Source organism: Pseudopodoces humilis, chromosome 19 (assembly GCF_049639895.1).
Source record: "Pseudopodoces humilis isolate 2021_Gansu_Grassland_sample_001 chromosome 19, ASM4963989v1, whole genome shotgun sequence".
NCBI classification, from domain to species: Eukaryota; Metazoa; Chordata; class Aves; order Passeriformes; family Paridae; genus Pseudopodoces; species Pseudopodoces humilis.
Window position 1 is genome coordinate 1,268,506 of NC_142218.1, and position 14,763 is coordinate 1,283,268.

The window sequence follows — 14,763 nt, forward strand, 5'->3', positions numbered from 1 at the left end:
AACCTCCACAAATCCACATCTGCAGGGAAGGGATCTTTTCCAAACCCAGCTTTTCAAGAATAATATCCTTGCCATACCTCTTTTCCAAACCTCTTCAGCCTCCTGTGTGCCCACAGCTACGCCCAGGTTAAGCTTTCCTGGATGCTCCAGGCTCTTCCTTGCACTTCCAGCTGCTCCTCAGCTGAGGGAGAAATCAGGGATTTTTTGAATAAAAAAACAATGACAACTTCTTTTTATTTATTTATTTAGAAGCTTGAAACTTGCTTTTGTATTTACTATAATGTACAAAAATCACAGCAATTCTCTTTATGCTGCCCTGTCCTAAAGGTGTGCAGGCACAGCCATCACAGCTGGGGGGGGAAAGCAGCTTTTGCTATTAAAAATCAACAAATGTGGCTAAACCTGCCCTTGGGGGAGGAAAAAAACCTAAAAATGCTGAAACCTTTAGCACAGGATAGAGCTATGTCCTGTTCTGGGGAGCCCCATACAAGCTATGGGCAACCAGTGCCCCCCAAACTCCAGCCCAGGGGGTTTGAGGGGCTCCAGGCTGCCTCCCCTCATCTTCCCTCTCTTCACTATCCCTCCTTTACAAATACCAGCTGATTTCCTGAATTATTTCATGGCTGTGGTGGGAAGAGACATCATCTTTCCAGGCAGACACTGAGCACATTGCCCTGCAGGGGCACTGGAGGGGCATTGCTGGCACCTTCCTCCTGCCAGGGCAGCCTTGCCCGGCCCTGGGGGAGAGCTGCAGCTCCCTCACCGAGGCCAGAAGCATTCCAGGGTTATGGCTCTGAAGGCTGGGAGATGTCCCAGTTTCCCAACCATTCCCAGTTTGTTCCATGCAGGATGGGAGGGGCACAGCCCTGGCACGGAGCCGAGGGAAGGGAGCCTCGTTTCCTTGCCCCCATTCCCTGCTGCCTGCCAGGGGCTGTGGCTCAGGGTTTGGTTCCCAATCCATGTTTCCCTCCAGCTGCAGTGGCCAGGGGCTGCTGGAGCTCAGCTCAGCTCCATGGGAAGGTGCCAACCCTGCAGGGTGCAGGACATTGCCGGGGCAGCTCCTCCTGCAGGAACCCTCTGGGCAGGGCAGGAGCAGGGAGCAGCCACCCACAGCAGCTGCTCCCTGGATTTTGCCTCCTATTGATCAACCCATACAGAGTTTATTTGCATCGAGGCTGCCTTGAGGCTCATTAGCACTGTGCTAATGAGGCCCCTGCACAGTCGATGTCTCTCAGGCTCTCTGGAGCATCCCCCATGCCCAGCCCTGCCCGTGGGACAGCTCCAGAGCCCAGCACAGAGCAGCACACGAGGAGCAGCATCCTGGGGGAGCAGGAATGGCCAAAGACAGCTCATCCCTGTTCCAGGGCTGCCCAACATGCCACAATGACTCTGTGGGACAATTACCAGCAGTAGGAGTAAATAATTTCCTTTCTCAGAGAGAGGGGTCAAGGTGCTCCAGTCCATCTTTTTCCATGTTCCAGGAGCTCGGTGCCAGCCAGTCCATCTGCAGCAGCTGGGGCAGGCTGTATCCAGCTGATACAAACAGTGCTCCAAACAAAGGTGGTGTGTGTCTAAGAGACCCTGGAAAACCTCTCCCTCCTGGGAGTTGTTGGAAGCACAAATGGATTTCTATTGTGTTATTTCTGGAGAGAAAAATAAGGGTGCAATAATAACAGACACCAGAAAAACCTAATAAAACCAGAAAAGGTCTGGAACTGAACCACAGTGGACAGAGACAGGCAGGGTTGCCACAGCAAAACACTGAGCAAAGAACAGAAATTCAACTTGCATTAAGCAGGACAAGAGAAAGCCCCAAGGAAGAGTTGCCAGTTCAAAACCCTGAGCTGACTTCAGATTTAAAACCACAGCACTGCCAAGCTTTCTACACCTTCCCATCTGCTCCCTTTCACCTTCAGTTTGCTTTTAGAGAACAAGAACCTCCCTGGCTCCCATCTGACACCACACAAATCAGTGCTGCTGCAGGCATTGCTGCCACACAAACCCAACCTGAGCTGCAGAGCCACACCATGAGTGATTCCCACGCTGGAATCAAGGGCACCAATCCACCCCAAAAAGACAGAAGTGCTCTGGCTGCTGCCTTGGCAGGGGGCAGGAGGTGGTGGAAGTAACAGGGACATTCAGAGCAAAATGTATTGATTCTCCTCCCAGTAAAAAAGGGAGTTGTGCCCTGCTGTGGCAGGAGGGCAGCTCCCTGCAGCCTCAGGCAGCACAATCCTCATGTCCAGCCTGGCAGGGTGAATGAAACAAGCAGCAGCAATCCATGGTGTGGTGCAGGACAACCCAGAGGCTCCACACCAGGACACCGTCCCTGAGACTGAAAACTCGGGTTTGTCCAACATCACCGAGCCTGTGGAGCAGGGGGAAGGAATGGAAGAGCAGTTTGGGGCTTGGGTACCCTCACTCTGGGCTTTGCACAGTGACTGCAGGGCCACTGCAGCCACGGGGGTACCCAAGTCCCCTGGGATCAGCCTCAGCTTGGCTGAGCAGGGCTGTGCCCCAGCCCAGCCTGCAGAGGCAGGAATGGTGCCAGCCTGCCCCCCTGGCACAGCCCTGGCAGCTGCAGCAGCAGGTGGATGGAGCTGATGCCTCAGTGCCCCTGCACAACGCTCCTGACCTCGATCCAGCACGGAACCAGAGCTGCAAACACACCCCAAACTCTTCATTGGCTTGCAGCAGCGTGCATTTACCAAAGTCTCTCTTTGCTGTTGAATAACAACACTCAGCTGCAGGAAAGTGCAGTGTTACTGTCACCTAAAGCTTGGGCAGGGCAAGAAAACATTCCTCCGTTCTGTGTTGCCACTGATACACACCCTCCTTCCTGCTGACTCCCACTGTCTCCCCTAAATCCACACCCCCACCTTGTAAACATCCAACAATGCTGTGTGCCCACTTCCCTTTGCCCTCAGAGTGCAGTGGGCTCATGTAAAGCAGGTGGCTTCTGAGCACCTGCCTTTAGCTGAAGCTCTGCTGCTCCCATTTCCTACCCCACAGGACAGTGGCCCCATGGCCTGGCTGCTCCCCAGCTGCTCTGTGGTCTACAGACAATAATGAGAGATAAAAGGAGATATAAGGGGGCTTATAAAAAGGGACAGGGACATTTTATAACATCAGATAGTGACAGGAACAAGGGGAATGGCTTCCCACTGGCTGAGGGCAGGGTTAGATGGGATACAGGGAAGAAATTGCTGCCTGTGAGGGTGGGCAGGCCCTGGCACAGGGTGCCCAGAGCAGCTGTGGCTGCCCCTGGATCCCTGGCAGTGCCCAAGGCCAGGCTGGACGGGGCTTGGAGCAGCCTGGGACAGTGCAAGGTGTCCCTGCCCATGGCAGCAGTGACACAGGATGGTCTGCAAGGTCCCTTCCAGCCCAAACCATTCTGTGATTCTGTGATTAACTGGCCCTACTACAACCTTGCAAAAAGAAAAAACCCACCATAATGGAAGTACAATTATATTCTCTTTTGTCAGCTGCAAAATGTGCAGTTCATCATGGGAACCTGACCATTACAAACTGTTAATTTTCAGTCACTGTTTTTGAGCAAAAACATAGGATTTCCAATTAAAACAGAGGATCCAGCTCATGTGGAAATCTGATCCTTTATCTCATGCTGGCTCTGTTCTTTAACAGCTGGGTGACCACAGTCCAGCCTGTCACCAAAGTGTTCACTTTCTTTTACACCAGGCAAAACAGTGTCAGCAGTAAATACAAAACCATTCAGCAGAACGGGAGGAACAGGAATGAGACTCTGAGGTATTGGGTGTAGGAAGTGGGAGGAATTTTGCTGTGGCTTTGAGCCACCTCCCCATCAGGTAAATGACAGTGAGCACCGTAAGCACCTGACACAGCAGTGCAACACAAGCCCAGGAAGAGCTGAACTTCAGTTCACAGCTTGGGTTTGGGCTGCTAAAATCACTGTGGGATTACAGCCCTGAACCACAGGTGCTCTCCAAGGAGGGCATCAGCTCCAGGAGGAGGGGGGAGCAGGGATGCAGAAGACAGCTGAGTGCAGGAGGATCACGGCAGTGATAGATTTAGGGTTGAACTCCATGATATCAAAATGTCTTTTGCACCTTTAATGATTCTGTGACTTTGTGTATGTTGTTTGTGTTCTAGGAGGAGATGCTGCAGCAGGGCTGGGAAAACCCCAGGGTGTCCAAAGTAGCCACATGGCAGCACTCAAACTCCTCCAACACCTCTGGTCTCCTCACAAAGCTCAGCATCCTCCTGGGTTCCCCACATCTGCTTCTCCAGCAGGAAGAGGATCAGCTTTAACAGCCTTTAAGAAGCTGGCAGGGTTGGAAACGAGAAGGAAAGGGTCATTTTAGAAGCTGTTTGCTCCTAAGGGGGCCTTTAGCTCAGTCCACCTGCACACCCTCAGGCAGCTCAACCACCACAGGAGCACAGTCATCAGGCTCTGCCTCAAAGTCCCACTTGAATTTCTTTGTCAGGTGAGCCTTGAACTTCTCAGCCTTTTTCCTCAGAGTCTCATCCACAGCAGAGCTGCATGTGCAGGAGAACAGCACCTGAAACAAAGAGCAGAGGTGAGGGAGAGCTCAGCCATGGCACCAGCTGGGCATCTCCTCCCTACAGACACCAGGGAGCACCAGGAGAGAGCCAGGTTGGGATCCACCACCCTGGGACTACTCCAGCTGTGTGGGGACCCAACCAAAGCCCACACCTCCCACCTTCCAGCCCAAGCCCATCCTGCCTTCACACCACTGAGTCAGCATCGGAAATATCTGCACTCAGGTAAGAACTTTGTCTGAAGCAGGAGTGCAACTGAATTTGTACTGTGGAATTCTGAAATATGCCAAAGTGTGAGCAAAGGAAAACATCTTTGACAGAAGGAAATAAAAGAAATTAAATACTAGAAGGCAAATTTCCAGTGAGTGTCCAAAAGGCCAGTAGATAACTGCACTCCTCGTTTCCATGGGTAGAGATCTCCCAAAGTATTTCTGTAATATGGTATTACCAAGACTTTATGATACAGAGGAAACTTAATGAAAATACCTTGAATGCCAGAGAGGAATGGGAGCTCTCTGGAAAAAGCCTGGTTATATCCCCAGCACAGCCATTCCCTTGTGCACAGGGTGCTGAAGTCTGGAGGAACCTGTGCTTTCCACCCTCAAACACAAAACTATTAGCATGTCACAAACTCCCAGCCTCTGCTGGTACCTCAGGGGGGAAGCATCTGTGTGTGATTAACAGGGCACCAAGCCCCAGAGCCCAGCTCCTATCAGCCTGGCTCTGCTCCTCCTGAACTTGTGATCCAGAACTAATTTACATAAAAAGAAATCTCCTCTGGGGAAAACACAGCCTCTTATTTGGGGGAGACCTGCTGAAAGCTGGATAAAACACTGACAATGAGCAGCAAAGTTTGCTGCTTTGTGGATGAACATTTGCATTTTCCTTGCTCATTCTACTGGAAAACTGCCTCTTTCTAACAGAACTCTTACACAGCAATGCTGGTAGGGGAAAAAACGATTAGAAGATTATACTTCCCACTTCTTCTCAATGAACTGCATATTAAATGAGTCATTTCACCAAGCTTCCCTTTTCTTTAAGCACTGCTAGGGCTGCACAGTCACTGGTGGCTGTGTTGTGCTCTTCCTGCCTTGGATCAGACTCCAAAAATGAAGTTGCTGCTTCCAGCAGGAGCTGCACAGACACTGCCCAAGGGCAGCTGAGGCAGAGAATTGTGATGTCTGTGTGTAAAGTGAGGGGTAAGGCAAGGCCCAGAGCTCCCCTGGCACCACTCTGGGGAAATCCCACGGGAGCAGAAATGGAGAACTCTGAGTGAGGAAGTTTGCAGGGCTCTTCTCTGTCACTGGGAATGTGGTGACTCCTGCAAGGGCTTATGGCTGATCCTGACACCAGCTCCTGCTGAGGGACTGACACAGACAGACAGAGCCCAGGGCTGGACTCAGCCAGCCAGAACCAGCAACAAGGGCTGCCCAAATTCTCCAAGTCCCCTCAGGGGGAGGGAATGGCTGGCTGCCATATTCTGGGTACTCCTGTGAACTGACAGCACCGCTCTGAGCGTGCTGCAAACGCAGCTGGGCTGTCCAGTCCTGTAGTGGGATGGAAAAAATCTGCCAGCAGAAATAAAATATAAATTCAAACTGCTCCCAAGACTTGTAAGAATCCCAACTGAAAAATCTGAAAGCAGTCAATTAAAGCAATGCTTCCCAAAGCATTTTACCCAGCAATTAAACCCAAACACCTCCACCCTCCCCAAAGTACAGCAAGAACTTGGGGTTAACAAGGAGAGGAATGGAACTGGGAAAGGAGAGGGAGCACCTGTAGCACAACTGCTCACAGCCTCCTGCAGGGCTGGTTCCCATTGCTCAGCTTTATCAGTGTCTCTGATTTGGGCTTTTTTTGGTAAACTAAGGCAGTTTGCTGTGCTGCCAGCACAGTCACCATCAGTGGGAGTAACTGGTTTCACTGGGGCTGAGCCACAGATCTGTCCCCACCTGTCTCAGCAGCAGCAGCAGCATCTTCTGCATTTTGGAATAACCATAAAGTCCCTCTGGATAAGAACCTGACTACAGGAAATCCTCAGCTATGCTAAGGAATGGAAAAGCTTCTTAAACACTATCACTGCCCTTAGCTCAATAAAGCTTTGCTGCAGCTTCCCTGCATGCTGAGCAAACCATTCCAAAAATCATCATCATTAGTCCCTCATGCTTTTTGTGTTGTTTTTAATTTTAAAGAATAAATGGCATTTTGGAAAAATTAAACAGACATCACATTGCACTTGCCCACCCTCTTTTGTAGCTGTTGGGCTGAATTTCTTCAGTTTTTGCCCTCTGAGTAACAGAGGGAAAAAGTAAAAGTGAATCCCTGTGTGCTTAGACAGGCTCCCATCTCCCATGTATCTTAACTCCTTTGGCAGCTTCTCCCAAATTTGATGGATGCTCTCCCTCCTGCTCCCATTTCCCAGGGAACAGCCACAAACACACCTGTAAGGTGCTGGTTAAAAAGTTGTCCTGGGAGACAATGTCCACAAAAAAATCTGCTGGAATTTCGTTGAGCTGGTGATACAGCACGGAAATGAGGTTGATGTAAAGGTCTTGGTACTTCCCTATTGCCTCCTCTGAGCGGCACAGGATGTTCAGGAGTCTTTTCCAGTGCTCAAAGGCATCGTACACGTTCCCAATCAGGAAGCAGATGAAGGCAAACTGCAGCTCAGCTGTGTGGGTTCAGAGAAGGGAAACAAAACAAAACAAAACATGTAAGACTAAACAGATATCCTGGGAATGTGTCCTCCCCAAAGCTCTGTAAATGATTTCCTGGTTTGGATTTTGCAAAGTGCATTCCTACCTCGAACACTGACCCTGTGCTGCTCTTCAAATGGAGCAAAGCAGAACAGGGCAGGACACCTGGTAACTGTGATTATCAGCACTGGAGAGGGGCTTTACAGACAGCAAACAACACCAAGAAACAGACCCAAACTCAAGCCAGATCCTGCTGTTATTCTGAGAGTTCAGCCTGCCTGTGCTGAGTGTCCAGCACCACATGGGACTGCAAACACCACTGTCCTGGCATCCTGGGAGAGGCCAGCAGTGCATCAATGAGAGTGTTTGCCCTGCTGAACTAAGAGCCAGGGCTCATCACACTGGATGCTTGGCATCAACTGTTTTGCCACCATTCCCTAAGATAATTTGTTCTCTTTACATCCTAGAGTTATCTTTGGTAATTTTGAAAAAGAATAAATTGTATAATGTTAACAGACAAAAAATGGATGAAGGGATAAACAAAGGCTTATTCCAAACCAGGGTTCCAGCTGGGAAGCTGGGAGGGCTTCTCCCTCCATCCTGCAACTAAACAAAACCCTGCTCCAGGACCTCCACAGACCCAGCATTTATTTGTAGCACAGGTTGCAATGTAGGCTGGGGAGAGGTTGAGCTCTGGGAGGGACCAGTCACTGCAGCAGGAACCAAAACCAAACAGGAACACGGGGCTGGGGGTGCCCATCCCCACCTGATGCTCCCAGCACTCTGTAAGAGGTTCACTGAACAGGTAAAGTGCCAGACACCAGAGCCACCTGTGACTGCTGCTTTTGACTTAATCTGGGCTGCAGCACCATGTCCTCACACGAGACAGTCGTGGAACAGAATTACAGAATATCCTGAGTGGGGAGGGACCCACATTGCCCTGCACAGACACCCCAACAGTCCCACCCTGGGCACCCCTGAGATGGGAGCTCTGGCAGCCTCGGGGCCGTGCCCATTCCCTGGGGAGCCTGAGCAGTGCCCAGAACCCTCTGGGGGAAGGACCTTTCCCTGACATCCAGCCTAAATTTCCCCTGACAGTTCCAGCCTCGGGTGCTCTCCCTGGTCACACAGAACAGAGATCGCAGCCGCCCCTCGGGAGAAGCTCTGGCCTCAGTCTCCTCCAGGCTATGGGAACAGCCCCTAAGGCTGCTAAAAACTCCACAAACTTCTGTGTTGCGCTGCAGAGCCCTCGTGGGGCAGGGAACAGGGACAGGTTCCACCCTGGAGCCGAATGTTTGCCCAGCAATGGCATTTCCCCGGGCGGAGCTCACCGAGCAGACCCAGCGGCCGGCCGGGGTAGCGCTGCTCCATCACCCGCTGCAGGGCGTAGCTCAGGTCCATGCTGTGCCGGGTGATCTCCTCGGGGGTGGCCCCGTCGGGGAAGGCCTGCCGGGGCAGCTCGGAGAAGCGGATCTGGGTGCCGGCCCGCGGCCGCATGCGGGGCAGCCGGGCCAGGCCCTCGGCGTAGCTGCGGCACTCGGGGCCCAGCGGGGGCCGGCGCTGCCCGGCTCGGTCCCGCGTGTGCCGCCCCGCCGCCTCGGGCAGCACCTCGGCGAAGGCGCAGATCTGGCCGCTCTCGGGCTGCAGCTCCTCGGCCGCCGCCTCGCTGATGAAGTTGCTCAGCGACACCCACTTCTTCAGCGTCTCGTAGGGGTAGGGCCCCAGGAAGGGGTCCAGCTCCCGCAGGCTGTCCCGCAGCGCCTCGCCCTGCTCGGGGGGCTCGGGCCGCACGGCCTCGGCCGCGGGGTCCCAGCGCAGCAGCCGCACCTCGCGGAGCCGCAGGCTGAGGAAGCGGCCGGAGCGCGGCCCCGAGTCCCGCCCGGCACCGGCAGCGCTGCAGTGCACGAAGTGCAGCCCCGGCGGCACCATCTTCACCCCGCGGAACCGCGGCCCCACGGCCCACGCGCTGTAGTCGATGCCGAACTCGGTGCCCTCGGGCACGTCCAGCACCACCACGGCCGCTCCCTCGAAGAAAAGCTGCCGGGCCAGCTCGGGGTCGGGCCGCGGGGCCGCCATGGCCGGGCCGCTCCGCACGGGCCCGGCGGGGAGCGGCGCCGGGCGGGCCTGGCCGGATATCCGGGGCCGGGGGGTCCGGCCCGGGTGCGGGAGGAGCCTCCGGCCCCGCCCGGCTCCAGGGGCTCCCCGGGCTGCGCTGCTGCCCCGTGGACAGCGGGCACTGCCCCCGATCGCCCCCGACTCGGTCCCTGTGCCCTCCGGCCGGCCCCGGCTCGGTCCCGCTGCCCCAGCCCATGGCCGGCTCCCAGCCCGGCGCTGCTCCCCTTTGCCTCTCCATGGCTGGCCGCTGCTCCCCGCTGTCCCCAAAGCCGGTCCCCAGCCCCCCCGGCTGGCTGCCGTTCCCCTGGGCTCCCGTGGTCCCAGCCCACAGCGGGACAGACGGACAAGAGCCGTGCCTGGCACTGATGGACAGAGACCCCCCGGGCCAGACCCTCAGTGTGACACACACAGCCCTGCGCAGGACAGACACTGTCCCGGCACCACGTCCTGTTCCCCAGGACAACACACAGGGCCGGGGTCCCTAGAGAGGGGCAGTTCCCACCCCGGCCCTGCACCCTGAGCATTCTCACAACCACCCTGGCTGCCCCACGAGTGTCCGAGGTGTGTCCGAGGCTCAGCACCTGCCGTACGCTCCCAGCTCCACCAGCCGCAATTCCCGACCTGGCAACATCTTCATCTGCCCTGGGTGGGGTGAGATCCCACCTGCAGAACTGCTTCCAGCTCTGGGGTCTGCAGCACTGCAGAGATGCAGAGACGTTCCAACGAGCCCAGAGGTGGACGTGGAGAGCTGGAGCCCCTCTGCTCTGGAGCCAGGCTGGGAGAGCTGGGGGTCTTTACCTGGAGAAGGCTTCAGGGAGACCTCAGAGCCCCTTCCAGGGCCTAAAGAGGTTCCAGGAGAGCTGGAGAGGGACTTTGGACAAGGGCCTGGAATGGCAGGACAAGGGGAAATGGCTTCCCACTGCCAGAGGGCAGGGATGGATGGGATACTGGAAGGGAATTGTTCCCCGTGAGGGTCAGGAGGTCCTGGCACAGGGTGCCCAGAGCAGCTGTGGCTGCCCCATGATCCCTGGAAATGTCCAAGGTCAGGTTGGATGGAGCTTGGAGCAACCTGGGATAGTCAAAGTGTCCCTTTCTGTGGCAGGGAATGGAAAAGGAGGAGCTTTATATTCTCTTCCAGCCCAAACCATTCTGGGATTCCATGATTTCTACAAGCTTTCCTTTAGACAAGGCCCGGTATTTCCACGTGCTGTGCCTCTGGTTGCACGGTTCCCCCTTCACTTCTCCATCCTCTCAGTAGGAAAGAGTCCACCGAGGTCCCAGGCTGATTTAGCATCAAACACATTTATTTCACTTTTATTGAATACAAGAACAGTGAGCACACACGCATACACCACCGAGCACTGAAAAGGAGTATGACCAAAGGGGGAGAGGGAGAACAAGGGAAGAGAAAAGGAGAGTTAGTAAAGGAACAACAGAGCGTTGCAGTTGGTTGGTAAGGTGCTTCTCAAATAAAAATAAATACTATTATTATAATTAATATTATTATTATTGTTACTGTTATTATTATTCATGCAATTGCAGGCCAGGTTCAGAATGAATTTGTGGGATTGGGTAAAAACAGGCACTCATGTCTCCCACCCCTTTCCACAGAAAAGGCCCCTGGAAGAAAACAAGCAGTGGCCAGCTATCTGAAACAGAGCACTGTGATGGGCAGGCTGGGGCTGAGCAGCAGAAAGCCACACCTCACCAGGAGAACAAGCAGTGAGCATTTTTCTTTCCTTTTATTTTTTTTCCTTTTTTTATTTTTTTAAGAAAAAAAAATGTTTCCGATGCTGCCACCCATGGACACACTGCAGGAGCCAGGGGCTGCTCACTGCCAGTGGAACTCACACAGCCCAAGCACACAGGGAGCCCAACTCTGGAAGGCTGCTCAATCCCACGGGAACCTTCGCTTCCCAGACTGTGTACAACGCCAAAAGCAACTCTGGAGGGTCACAGTGGCCTCGGGTGGGCTGTGGAGGTGCCCAAGCCAGGTGGGCTCCCCCAACCCTGAACTGTGCCATGTGCTGGTGAACGCCAGCACGGCAGGCACACCCTGGACCTCACCACCCCTGGCAGTGCCACTGCTGGGCACAGCTGGCTTGGGTGCATTGTGAAAACAAACGAGAGAAAAGGAGCCTCTTACTGACTGCCTGAACTGCTCTTAGGCTGGGGCTGTGCTCTCTGAAGGCGCATGGCTGGAAGCTGGGGATGGGCACTGGCACCGGCAGCAGCCCCTGTGCTCTTGCCTTCCACACCTGCAACAGAAACCTCTCTGCCAGGAGAACAGACCCTGGTGAGCAGCTGGTGAGCAGCTGCCAGGGAGCAGCTCCCTCCTGGGACAGTGAAGGTGGGAGCAGGATCTGCCCACGGCATCCTCGTGGCACAGGCGCTCCTGCTCGGGCATCCTGCGAGCCCTGGCAAGGCCTGGCAGAACACACCTGGTCCTGGGCACAGTCTGTGTGAGGGGTGGGAGACTAAAGGCAAAATGGTGCAGAATCATGGGCCCTTCAGTTTCTGCAGGAGCTAAAGACAATTCCAAGAAGGAAACCCATTTCTTTCCTTTCTGGTTTTGGTTCCGAGCCTACCCGAACTGCCTGGTTCACAGTGTACGGGGCCCTGGGCTTGGCCCACGATCCCCTTCCAAAGGCAGCCCTGGAGGAGCCTGCGGCTGAAGGCCGAGCTGGGAGCAGCTCCACTGACGCCCCCTGGTCTCTCCCACCCAGCCTGGGATGCTGGGGACACTCTGCAGGGATGGCCACAGCACGGGCCCTCCGCTGCCCATCCCATGGCACGTCAGGGGAGCACTGCCATGGCCCTGCCAGCGCTGTCCCCAGCTCTTTGCCATCACACCCCTGGTAGTGGGGGAGGCAGGGCACAAACAGCCCCTCCGCCTTTGACCCTAGTACAAAACTCAAGTACCTCCATTACTGGGATCCAGAAACAAAGCAAACCCACCCCACCCAGCGGCACGGCTCTGCAGGCTGCAGGGGACCCCGAGCCCTGCGGCCCCACCTCGCTCCCCGCTGATCCCGTGGCTCAGGGGGCTGGGAGCCCATCCTGCCTACGGCTGGTGGAGCTGGAGCCTTCCCTGCCCCTCCAAAGCTCACCACCACACACTGCAGATCAGCTGGCAGGACATTCCCATCCCTCGCCCTCTCCCCTGCCCCCCCAACCAGCAGCAGCCAAAACCCTTCCCGTTCCCTTCTTGCAGGACTCAAAGTCCCATGTGTGATCTAAGAGTCTCCAAGTAACCAACCACAGTCAATCCAAGAGTTAATGATCTTAAAATGCTGGCATCATCTGTACCAGCACTGTTGAATTATTTCAGCATTGTTCCCTCCCTCCCCCTCCGTTATATAGAATAATATACAGAACTGAAATGCACATCCATATGAAACCCCACAGGCTGCTCATTAGAGATGAGAAACCATGTACATATCATTTGCTTTGTTTGAAATGAAACCCATTCCTAAATACCTTCAGAGAACAAGAGGTTGGACAAGTGCACAGAGAAGATAAGGAAGGGAAGGGGAAGAGTCAACAGAACCCCCAAAAAATGCAAAAAACCAGCATGGAATGAGGAGAAGGGCAAAACGACACTTGTGAATTGGAAAATAACTCTATGGTCATAACTTGAATGTTTTTCTCTCTTCTTTCCAGAGGTGGGGAATGGTTTTGCTTCTGCTTGTGGTATATTACTTCAGTTTGCTTACTTGCTTTGTTGCAAAGCAATTTTTCTTTCCATTCAGTGTGCAACAAATGAACTCATGATTGTGTGTCCTTTCATGTAACATGCAAGATGGTGGCTTATTGTATTGTTACCGAGATTATTGTTATTATTATGACTTTTTAAATCTGATTTGATCACCAATCCAGGAAATCTTCAATTTATCTGCAGAGGGTTGGCTTTGTTTATTGGTGGTGTTGTTTGCTATTCGATTCCAGCATATAGCAGCAGTGCAAGGATGCATTTTGTTTCCTGTTTTTATATATATATATATATATGTATGTATGTATATATATATATAATATATTTGCTATTCCTTTTTTAAAAATTTTTGTCTCTTGCCATGAACATTGCAGCCAGGATGTCTATGTCTTGCTGAGAAATCCAGCATGAAGGCTCCTTCTCCCCTGTTCTCCAGGTTGGAATATAGATGTTGACTTCCAGGAACATGTTGGTCAAGATTCCTGTGCAAGGCAGATGGAAAGGACCAAGTCATGGAGTGCCAATCCATGGAGGCTCCTCTTGGCATGAGGGCACAGGAGCGAAACTTGGCAAGCACGTGGGGCCACAGTTTGCATTTAATTAGCATGAGCAGGTAATTAGCAGGAATTTAGGCTCTGGGCTGCTGTTGGTGCATGAAGGACATGAGGGGGAGTTGCTGCTCCCTCACTTTAAGCCATTCAGCTAAAACTGGGTGGATCCTGTGGGATGCAGGAATGTCTGGACTTGTCTGTACTGTGGGATGGGACAAGGCAGCTCCATGAGCCTCTCCTGACCTTCCCAGCTGCATTGCTGGTCACTTTTCCAGGCTTAAAAGCTGCCAATCAAAACCTTCATATGATAAAGAAGTGGAAAATTCCAATTCCAAGGAGCCTCTCCAAATGCAGCTGCAGCTTGGCTGCTGCCAGAGCCCCCAGAACTGTTCCCTCTCCTCTCCACCTCTGTCCCCACTGCTCCCACACAGGGTTCTGGTGGCTGTGCCAGCCCAGAGAGATGCAGCTCCTGGCTCACAGGGAGGAATGGGGTCAAATAGGACATTTAGGGTGGGACAGGACTCCCCAAGCCCTAGAGAAGTGTCTGGGACTGTGACAGCTTTGGGGTGTCTGCAGGGAGGTGCAAACCTTGTGTGCTGCTGCCTACACCTGTGTGTGTATAAAAACTCTACCTGGGGATCTGAGTGGGACTGAAAAACTGTACAGTTTTTGTAAGGAAATTATAATTTTTGCCAGCATTGGTCTGATACTTTGGCTCTGCAGACCCTGTAGCCAAGTGCCTCAGCCTAGCCACAAACCTGATGTCCCTTCATTCCCTCCCCATCCCAGGGGGATGAGCAGGTTCTTTCCTTTTTACATCAAATGCCTCTGAGCCCTGTGCTGAGCAGGACAGCAGGGTGGCATCCACAGCATTACTTTTGGTAGCACAGTAGTGGCTTCCTAACCACAGCCAGGTGGCCATGCCCAGAGCCACCTGTGGCTGGTGGGGACCAGAGACTGTGACCTGTTACACCCCCATCAGCCAGCAGGTGGAAATCACACCTGGCAGCTTCTCCACCTACCTGAGGTTTCTTGTCCCTTTCCTCTGGAGAGGGCTCTGTTTCTCTGTACACCACAGCTTTGGTTACCAGCATGTCAGGATGCTGGAGTTTTGCCTCTTTGATTGCTAAAGCCAGTGCCTGGAAAG

The 14,763-nt window shown here is 53.6% G+C and overlaps 2 protein-coding genes across 15 annotated transcripts in view; both read right to left on the reverse strand.

Annotated features, from left to right (window-relative positions):
* Positions 1 to 227: 227 nt before the first annotated feature.
* Positions 228 to 9,323, reverse strand: AAR2 (AAR2 splicing factor). Its single transcript, XM_005532213.3, has 3 exons — positions 8,570 to 9,323; positions 6,984 to 7,213; positions 228 to 4,541 (listed from the first exon to the last, which is right to left on the reverse strand). The coding sequence occupies exons 1-3, from the start codon at positions 9,312 to 9,314 to the stop codon at positions 4,374 to 4,376; spliced, it is 1,143 nt and encodes a 380-aa protein (XP_005532270.2). The 5' UTR covers positions 9,315 to 9,323; the 3' UTR covers positions 228 to 4,373.
* A 1,346-nt stretch (positions 9,324 to 10,669) lies between these two features.
* Positions 10,670 to 14,763, reverse strand: part of EPB41L1 (erythrocyte membrane protein band 4.1 like 1) — a 64,059-nt gene continuing 59,965 nt past the window's right edge. For 8 of the 14 annotated variants that reach the window (XM_088064685.1, XM_088064681.1, XM_088064683.1 and 5 more), the window contains 2 exons: positions 14,639 to 14,755; positions 10,671 to 13,547 (listed from right to left, as the gene is read on the reverse strand). In XM_088064685.1, the coding sequence (XP_087920811.1) occupies positions 13,539 to 13,547; positions 14,639 to 14,755 (126 nt within the window). In that variant the 3' untranslated portion in view covers positions 10,671 to 13,538. Of the gene's footprint in view, positions 13,548 to 14,638; positions 14,756 to 14,763 lie in introns of all 14 variants that reach the window. The other 6 variants (XM_088064688.1, XM_088064689.1, XM_088064686.1 and 3 more) reach the window with 3 other exon arrangements.

Bases quoted from the DNA above. Each gene is read 5' to 3' on its own strand.
- AAR2 (XM_005532213.3), bottom strand. From the start codon at position 9,314: ATGGCGGCCCCGCGGCCCGACCCCGAGCTGGCCCGGCAGCTTTTCTTC. The intron at 7,214-8,569 runs GTGAGCTCCGCC...GAACCCACACAG, and splicing joins CCGGCCGCTGGGTCTGCTCG to CTGAGCTGCAGTTTGCCTTC. The intron at 4,542-6,983 runs GTGTGTTTGTGG...TCTTTGTTTCAG, and splicing joins TTTTAACCAGCACCTTACAG to GTGCTGTTCTCCTGCACATG.